Source organism: Zootoca vivipara, chromosome 12, assembly GCF_963506605.1.
Source record: "Zootoca vivipara chromosome 12, rZooViv1.1, whole genome shotgun sequence".
Taxonomy (NCBI): Eukaryota; Metazoa; Chordata; class Lepidosauria; order Squamata; family Lacertidae; genus Zootoca; species Zootoca vivipara.
The window spans coordinates 17526565-17536296 of record NC_083287.1 but is presented as its reverse complement, the minus strand read 5'-3'; the positions used below and the strand labels follow the sequence as shown (position 1 = coordinate 17536296).

General features: G+C 43.5%; 1 protein-coding gene across 2 annotated transcripts; it reads left to right on the top strand.

Annotated features, from left to right (window-relative positions):
- Positions 1-18: 18 nt before the first annotated feature.
- OXSM (3-oxoacyl-ACP synthase, mitochondrial) lies at positions 19-8024 on the top strand. 2 transcript variants are annotated; one of them, XM_060280661.1, is made up of 4 exons: positions 19-1045; positions 1816-1896; positions 2097-3107; positions 4573-8024. In XM_060280661.1, exons 3-4 carry the CDS (start codon positions 2122-2124, stop codon positions 4973-4975), a joined length of 1389 nt encoding a protein of 462 aa, XP_060136644.1. In that variant the 5' UTR covers positions 19-1045; positions 1816-1896; positions 2097-2121; the 3' UTR covers positions 4976-8024. The 2 variants fall into 2 exon arrangements, with proteins under 2 accessions (XP_060136644.1, XP_060136643.1); XM_060280660.1 differs by lacking the exons at positions 19-1045; positions 1816-1896 and having other exon boundaries at positions 1927-3107.
- The last annotated feature ends 1708 nt before the right edge of the window (positions 8025-9732 follow it).

Below are 9732 nucleotides of genomic sequence, written 5' to 3'. Positions count from 1 at the left end.
TTCGCTCCGTCCCCGCGCGTTGTGTGTGTGTTTTTTTAAGGGCTGTTGAGCATGCGCAGTAGCGAGATTGACGCCACTGCCACCATAATCGAAACTAAAGTCTCTAAAACAGGCACCCCCAAACTTCGGCCCTCCAGATGTTTTGGACTACAATTCCCCGACCAATGGTCCTGTTAGCTAGGGATCATGGGAGTTGTAGGCTAAAATATCTGGAGGGCCGCAGTTTGGGGATGCCTGGTCTAGAAGAAGACCAGGCATAGGCAACCTTGGCTCTCCAGATGTTTTGGAACTACAACTCCCATGATTCCTGACCACTGGCCCTGTTAGCTAGGGATCGTGGGAGTTGTAGTTCCAAAACAATTAACTTTTGCTGGATAAGGGGCAAAATCTTGCTAGATACTGTATGGTATCGAAGCAAGAAAGCGAGTATTCTGCATGATACAATTACAGCTGGAGGGTATAATATGGTGTGCATCTGTTATTCACACCAACAAAATAGCAAGTATTTTGGGGGAAAGACTTTTTTTTAAAAAAAAGCCATGGATTTATTTTATTTTCTCTTATCTGTCTTTCCTATCTCCCAATAAGTCAGAACGCCCATCTGATTTCCCATTTGAAACCTTTCCACCCTCTTCCTCTTTGTCACCTCACATGTTTATGGAAAACCTTTTGTCTAAACGCAGAAAAATCTGAACAACCACACAGCTAGTTCTATTTGCCAGAGGGAGCTGCTGTTTCTCATGCAGCAGGACTGCAAGAGGTATAATAAACTGCCATTGAAGATGGGACTTTGAAAAGCAGTTTGCAACATTCAGTTTTTGAATTCTACTGCTCTAAAGCAATTGGGGGGGGGAGAGCAACAATCCTAAAGGGAAGGTCAAATCCCTTGGGTGCCCCTAAACTGGTTGTTTGTTTATATTTATTTATTTATCACATTTATTTCCCACCTTTCCTCCAGTGAGCTCAAGGTGGCATACATGACCTCCCCCCATCCTCGCCATTTGATCCTCACAACAACCCTATGAGTGTCTGTGATTGGCCCAAGGTAATCCAGTGAATTTCATGACTGAGCAGGTCCTAGTCTAACCACTACACCACACTGGGTCCTTGTCGGAGAAAAGACAGGAAGGGAAACAAGTATATGAACTAAGTTTTAGAATACTTTACAGTGGGAACCTATTGAGCTAACTGAGTTGCTTATGATATAGCTAGTTATTGTACCAATTCTTTTAATTATTCGTCTAATCTGCCAACTATATCATGGCGATATCTCCTAACAACCACCCTCCCACTATATATAAGGGTCTTGTGACTTCTGTTTCAGTGTGTCTGAAGAAGTGTGCATGCACACGAAAGCTTATATCAAGAACAAACTTAGTTGGTCTCTAAGGTGCTACTGGACAATTTTATTTTGTTATATATATATTTGTGAGCTAATAAGTTATTGTAAATGATTTCAGTTCAAACCCTGCAAAGGTTGTATATTGGGACTGAAATATACAGCCTTTGCAGGGTTCCAAATGAAATTGCTTTACCTCTTAATTGATTCCCATCTTCACGAGAGAGCTGAGCAAGGTCGAGTTCCAATTTCAGAGAGTTTCTTGAGCAGGTAGCATAATAGCAGGTGGGCCTTTCTAAAAAAATATTGACTTGGAAGCGGCCATGTACATTTAAATTCATTATTTTGGCATGTAGCCCAAAGGCCAATTTCAGCATTGTTCTGTGTTAGAATAATTTGGAAGTACTGTATGGGCACCAGGCCTTAAAAAGTCCCACATCCCTGCTATCCAATGCTTTTCTTTTTTTTCTTTTTAGCCGGAACTCACCGGAACTCAGTTCTGGCACCACTCTGTTGGGTGCCATTACTATTATAAGAGAACAAAGGAGGCATTCATGGTGAGTTCTGGCACCTTTTTTTCCTAGAAAAATAGCACTGCTGGTGTATCAAATTGCAACCAATAAATTCTTTAAATGAAAAACAGGCATGGATTAGAAAGAGCATCGTTGTTTCTTTTAAATGTAGTGCACCCACTGTTTTTCTCCACAACCGATTCAATAATAATTAAGAATAACAGAGTTGCCTTTTCGTCCTATAGGAATTCATTTCTGAAAACTGCCGCCATGCTTCTCCACTTCTCAAGAGATGTCTTAAAAATGGCATGCCTCAATCTTCAAGGTTCCCAAGTACATGGGTGTTTGGAAATCGCGAGAAAGCCTTTGAGCACGGGCGCAACTCCTCGCAGCCGAAGGAGAGTGGTTGTCACAGGCATTGGGTTGGTGTCGCCCCTGGGCATCGGAACGCAACTTGTGTGGAACAACCTTCTCCAGGGAAATTGTGGGGTCGTTGCTCTTGAAGGGGAGGAATATTCGGCCGTCCCATGTAAAATAGCCGCCTGTGTGCCGAAGGGAGTTGGCGAGGGCCAGTTCCACAGAGAAAGCTTTGTGTCGAAATCAGAGAGCAAGGCCATGTCATCTGCCACCATCATGGCCATAGCTGCTGCCGACCTAGCAATAAAAGACTCTGGGTGGCATCCACAATCTGAACTGGACCATTTGAATGCTGGTGTGGCAATAGGGATGGGAATGGTTCCGCTGGAAGACATTTCTGACACGGCCTTGATGTTCACAACAAAGGGTTACAACAAAGTCAGCCCGTTCTTTGTTCCAAAGATCCTGGTCAATATGGCTGCAGGTCATATTAGCATCAGATACCAGCTGAAAGGACCCAACCATGCCGTATCCACGGCCTGTACCACGGGAACACATGCTGTCGGAGACGCCTTTCGATTTGTAGCCTACAGTGATGCTGATGTGATGCTGGCTGGGGGGACGGAGGCTTGCATTAGCCCCTTGTCTCTAGCCGGGTTTGCTAGAGCTCGGGCTCTGAGCACTAGCTTTAACTCAAGCCCCCAGCTGGCTTGCCGGCCATTCCACCCGCTGAGGGAGGGATTTGTCATGGGAGAAGGTGCCGCCGTTTTGGTTTTGGAAGAATATGAGCATGCTGCACAGAGAGGAGCTAAACTCTACGCAGAAATTTTGGGCTACGGGCTCTCAGGTGACGCTTGCCACATAACAGCCCCTAATCCAAACGGGGATGGTGCCCTCAGGTAAAAACCACGAACATTTGAATAATGGTAAAGTTGTTTTCTATATTTGAGTGCAGCAAGGGCCTCAATCCATATACAATGCACCAGCCTAGAAAATCTTGTTGGTACACATGGCCAAGCCATGATCTCTCATTCAATCCTGCCTTGAAGACAATTGAAAAGAATTGTGAAACACTTTGTATCTGTTCAGTAGTCTTCTAGAAATGATTATAATATTGCAGAAGTAAAATCAATCTCCCTTACCCATTTTGAATGGCAAAGGAAATAGCACAATGTTTACCTACATTAATTAGACATGCTTGTTCAGCTTCAAAGATACATGGCTGCTACTAGTGTTTGTGGAAATATTATTTCCTTTTAAAGATGACAAGTAACACAGCAGAACATTCAAGATAATTAATGCCTTTGGTTCATTAGGACTGAATTTTCGGCCTACGGCATTAACTTGGCCGTAGATTCTCTGGAATATTTCAATTAACATGACCTAACATGCAAGACAAATGCATTTATTCCTGCCTTAAGGATGTATCCTAAGGAATTGATTCTTACTCATTTTCGTCTGCTGCGGCTGCATGTTAAATACAGAATGGTGATCTTGTGAAGTTGCCTGATGGATGGATGCATGATGCTAGTATTGTAGTTTTAGGGTTTAATCGTTTTCGGGCACAGTGACTGCATTCACACGCAACACTAAACTGTGGTTTAGTGGCAGATGGATGATTCTCCATGAATCTGAGCAGAGGGCTGAGATCATGCACTCCTCCTCCTGCACAGTTGGGAGGAGGGCTTGTGTCAAGTTTCGTTTCGGTTCAAAGAATCTTGGCTGAGTATTACGTGTGAACTGGTTAAATCTGCGAGCCACCTTCATAATTCATAGTTAGAAAGTGGCTTGTTTAAGAATGGAAATGGTTTATTGAATAATCACAGATAAAATGCAAACAGATAAAAACATTGGCAGGATTATTGTATTAACCTGCAGTTTCACAAGAGAATTTATTTAAAGTAGATAATTAAATGAGCAAATTAAATGAATTTGGATATGCAGAAGATATTAAGAAATAAATTTAAGGAACCACAGAAAGAGGGGGAAGGAAGTCAAACTTTGAAATGTTAAATTGATTGTAAAACGAATGAAATGTATAAACTTGAAAAAGATATAAATAAAAACTTGGAGGAAAAAGAAAGTGGCTTGTTTAGAAACAGACCAGTTTGTTGTAAACCAGGATCCCCGGTTCATAGGTAGGTAAGGTTCTTTGAAAGCGAAGCTAAACTTGACAGAAATGCTACTTCCAGCCACACTGGAAGAAGAGAGAAGGCAGAAGAGTGTTTGAACTCAATGCTAGCTCAGGTTCGTGGAGACCCTTACACGTGCTGCTAAACCATGGCTTAGTATTCCATGTAAAATCAGGCTACTGTATGAACATAAGTAACACGAATCTCATTCTTTTTCATTCTCCTCCCCTAGATGCATGTCAGCAGCAATGAAAGATGCTGGAATCTGCCCTAAGGATGTAGCATACATCAATGCTCATGCCACCTCCACTCCACTAGGAGACGCTGCAGAGAATCAGGCTATTAAAGGACTCTTCAAAGAACACGCATATTCTCTTGCAGTTTCCTCAACAAAGGGAGCAACAGGCCATCTTTTGGGTGCTGCAGGAGCTATTGAGGCAGCTTTCACTGCTTTGAGTTGTTACCATGGAATTTTACCACCTACTCTAAATCTAGATCAGACGGAGGCACCGTTTGACCTCAATTATGTTCCACTAGTACCCCAAGAATGGAGAAGTGAAAAACAGCGCATTGCTCTCAGTAATTCTTTTGGCTTTGGTGGAACTAACGCAACACTGTGCTTTGCTAGTGTTTAGCTTTACTGTCCATGTATGCATTTATTTTTTTTAAAAAAGATGATCAGTTAATGGCCTGAAAAATGTGTCAGAATGAACCTCTGTGTCTCTCCCCACTTGTTCCCATCCCAATTCATTCCTTTCCCCCCACTTTTATTCCTTTTAAAGTTTATACTCGAACAAACAGTAATGTGTGTTTATAATGTTTAGGCTGAGGGCATCTTTCTATACATATTTAAGAGTTTTGCTTCATATCTGCAAGCAGAAGGAAGTCACAATTCGCAACAGCTTCCTGCCCAAGAAAGTGGGGGAATCTGTATTTATCATATGGAAAGAAGAATGGGTTTGTTGCTCAGTTATAGGGCCAAACCATAATTTAGAATTATATTGACCCCAGACTCGCCTTCCCTTCCTTTGTAGGCTGATATTCCCTCCTGAGCTTTCTTTGCAGCAAACCATAGCTTGCTGTTCAAAGAGGCAAGTTACGCTTTGCTCTCACCTGCGAACTAGGATCACATACCAGAACCAAACTCTGGTTTGGGACAAAGCCCAAGGCTTCTTGGGACTTACTCATATAAATGTCAAGTTATAAAGGTAAAGGTAAAGGGACCCCCGACCATTAGGTCCAGTCGTGACCGACTTTGGGGTTGCGCGCTCATCTCGCATTATTGGCCGAGGGAGCCGGCGTACATCTTCCAGGTCATGTGGCCAGCATGACAAAGTCGCTTCTGGCAAACCAGAGCAGCACACGGAAATCGTGTTTACCTTCCCGCTGTAGCGGTTCCTATTTATCTACAGTACTTGCATTTTGTCGTGCTTTCGAACTGCTAGGTTGGCAGGAGCTGGGACCAAGCAACGGGAGCTCACCCCGTCACAGGGATTCGAACCGCCGACCTTCTGATCAGCAAGCCCTAGGCTCAGTGGTTTAACCCAAAGCACCACCTTTTTGCTGTTATTATTGGTATTTTGTTGTTGTTGTTATTCATTTATAAAATACCCAAAGTTTCCTAGGCACTGTACAAACACTCCAAAATAATAAAGCCCTTCTCTGTAGGATTACAGTTTGGCCAGAGGGAACACAAAATGTAAAAACAAACAAACACCAAGATGGGGAAGGAAGTGGAAAGCAAGCAAGAACCTTACATAATTGTCATTATGATGACTGGGGTAAATAGTGATAGCTCTGGGAGGTGGGAGTCCAAATGGCAACTGGTTTCTCAGCCAAATTAATGGAGTGGGTTGTGCTGTAGCGAGGTGGAATAGCTCCTAATAGATGGCAGCTTAGGAGACGAGGAGCCAAATGACAGCAAGACTCTTACAATCTCATCAGTCTTGAGGGGCTCTTAGTGAGAAGGTAAAAGCCTTCTGTTCCAAAGTGACCTAGATGGTCCAGTCATTCCTGTACACTATATGAAGGTGAGTAAACGAGAAACACAGACTATTCATGAGCATCCCCCCCCCCGACTTGTCCTCCAGCTCCTTGCACCGGCGTAAAATCTCTTGGACGCAAACATTGCTTCAAGTTGAGTGGAGAGCTGCCATCAAAAGCCCTGGATGGAAGGATAGTTTCTCAAAACAAGCAAGGGTCCTTTGAACCATTAAAAAGTTTCCTTTTGCAAAGTATTGAAGCTGGGAGCTCTCCACCATAAACTGTATACATAATTCAGCAGATAATTACACAGCACAGTTCAAAATGCATCCGCCGCTCTCATTTTGACAGCAACAGTAAAAGAATAATAAAGAAACCCTCAATAAATTTCATATTGAAAAACATTACAGTGGAAGGATGTCTCAGTGAAATGGGGAAAAAATAATAATTTGTTTCAACTATTTGGAGTTAGTGCATCTAAAGCATAGATGATATTTACCCAAAAAGCTGTGTCTTTCATAACATCAAAGAAATGTAGGTCATATGCTTTCTCCCAAAAACCTACCTTCACACTGAAAGCAGACTTTTTTTTTAGGCTGTTGCTGTTTATGACCTACTCAAAGTTATGTAAAGAGTTCTTACATTTCTCCATCCTTGTAGCCCTATTCAGAACAGGTGGACAGCAAGAATGAACATGCCGGCTCTAGGCCCACACCCTGCAATCCATGGAGGGCCATTGTGTAAAATGGGGGTTATAAAATGTGCAAGGAGCATTCACAACTACAGAAGACTTCCTTTTTCACAAGCGCACCCGCCCTTGAGTTGGGGAGCAATGGGGACCACGAGAGGGGACAGACCTAGCATGCTGGTCCCTGGAGAATGCTAAAAGGTAAGGCCTGTATAGGACTTAATTCAAGCACAAACGTAGCTCATTGGAATTTGCTTTCAAGTAATGCATTAATATTTAGAGGTGGAGATGGTGGTCAGATGTGAGGCGAATAGATCGTTGCCAGGAATCCAATTATTAAAATCCTCTCTTCTGTCAAATGAGATGCGTGAAAGTGTGGGAAGCAAATTCAAAGCGCACATCAAAACAGCTATTTCCTGTGCTCTGCGGTGAGTTGAGGAGTGCTTCTCCAGAAGGGAAAGGACAATTGCGTGCCACAGCTCTCGATGCATAAAGAAAAACTCTTGTCTTATGGAGTGGGAGGAAGATTTGAGCATTATTATAGATTTGGGTGTGAGCTTGCCAAAGTCTGCAGGTAGTTCTGAGAAGTCAGTCCCAACTACCTGGAGGTCTTCCTGGGCAATTTTGTTCTAGGTGCAAGCGTGCATTAGTTTCACCATTAAGATCTGCCAATGGTAATGCTTAGGGACTTTTTACAAAGGCTTTAGAACTCCTGCTTCCCTCCCAACCCCACAATGACGCCACACAAGCAGTCTAGAAGGTCTGACCCTGGGCTACTTACAATATGGAGCTTCTCTTCTTTGGATCTCTTGCAATGCTTTTTCAGACTTAATCCCTGATGTCCAGCGCCGAGGGCCTTCTGGCGGTTCCCTCACTGCGAGAAGTGATGTTACAGGGAACCAGGCAGAGGACCTTCTCGGTAGTGGCACCCGCCCTGTGGAAAACCCTCCCATCAGATGTCAAAGAGAAAAACAGCTACCAGATTCTTAGAAGACATCTGAAGGCAGCCCTGTTTAGGGAGGCTTTTAATCCTTAATTGATTATTTTATTCTTCTGTTGGAAGCCACCCAGAGTGGCTGGGGAAACCCAGCCAGATGGGCGGGGTATATATTATTATTATTATTATTATTATTATTATTATTATTATTATTATATCCTTCTATAACAGAAATGGTTTTCTCATCCATTCCATTTGGTACGCAGGCAGCATGAAGGAAATGCTAGTTGCTCAGTTATGCAATTAAATGCAATTTAAAAAGAAGATGAGAAATCAAGGTAATGTTAATCCCTGTAGCATTCCATACATAATCAATTCCAGTCTTTAATATAAAAATAAAAGAAAAATTCAATTATTGCTGTGTCTGCTTTTGAAATCCAGTATACCTGAGTTCCTTCAGAAGATTGGGTGTGGGTGTGGGTGTGGGTGTATTTGTTGGAAACTTATAGCCCAGTCATAACCATGCCTACTCAGAAGCAAATCCTAGTGCCCTGTGGAATGCCCTGTGGAATTGACTAGTCCAAAAGGCCATATGTCACATTCAGCAGAGAATAATAATTATGTATTATGTATACCCCGCCCATCTGGCTGGGTTGCCTCAGCCACTCTGGGTGGCTCCCAACAGAATATTAAAAACACAATAAAACATTAAACATTAAAAACTTCCTTGCACAGGGCTGCCTTCAGATGTCTTCTAAAAGTCAGATAGTTGTTTGTTTCCTTGACATCTGATGGGAGGGTTTTCCACAGGGCGGGTGCCACTACCGAGAAGGCCCTCTGCCTGGTTCCCTGTAACGTCACTTCTCGCAGTGAGGGAACCGCCAGAAGGCCCTCGGCGCTGGACATCAGGGATTAAGTCTGAAAAAGCATTGCAAGAGATCCAAAGAAGAGAAGCTCCATATTGTAAGTAGCCCATGGTCAGACCTTCTAGACTGCTTGTGTGGCGTCATTGTGGGGTTGGGAGAGAAAGCCCTCTGCCCAGCTCCCAACCCCTCTAGACGGTCCAGAAGGATGTTATGGTTGATGGTGTCAAAAGCCGCTGAGAGATCCAGCAGAACTAGGAAACAGCTCTCACCTTTGTCCCTAGCCCACCGGAGATCATCAACCAGTGCGAACCTCTTCCAGAACATGCACTCAGAGAACTGGGTCTTCCCAATAGGACGCCTGGTGCAAACTAATGACTTCCTAAAAATCACTGCAACCCCCCCCCCCCCCGCCTGGGTTGCTGTGCGTAAGAGAAACCTGGTGGACAAGCAGCAGCTAAAACAGGCCCACCTGCTTCATCCAACCAGGTCTCCGTCACACATGCCAGGTCAAGTCCTCCATCCACAATCAAGTCATGGATGGCAGTGGTCTTATGAATCATTGACCTGGCATTGCACAGCAGCACCTTCAGGTACTCAGCTTGTTAAAGAAGTCTAAGGTAAAGACCCAAGAAAGGATTGATATGGATGGGCCAATTAAATCACATACCAACCCACTTGGAATGTGGTGTCGGCTAACCTTTAGGAGCAACTTTGGAAAAGAGGCAGGGACTGCAGTAGGAAGGACACCAAATCTTTACGCCTTGCCAGTTTGGGTTTGCAGTTTCTATCAACAGCTTTCAAAAGAGCCAGCTTTCTAGACATATGTGCTTTTGGGACCTGTCTGCAATAAAATACTAAGAAAGAGGCGTCAAATTGACAGCTGTTTGCAAAAAGATAGGAAGACACAACAAGAAAAAA

What these genes read in the sequence shown, in the direction of transcription:
- OXSM (XM_060280660.1), top strand. Translation starts at nt 1,972, where the DNA reads ATGAAAAACAGGCATGGATTAGAAAGAGCATCGTTGTTTCTTTTAAAT. An exon ending in AACGGGGATGGTGCCCTCAG is followed by an intron (nt 3,108 to 4,572) that starts GTAAAAACCACG and finishes CTCCTCCCCTAG; the next exon opens with ATGCATGTCAGCAGCAATGA.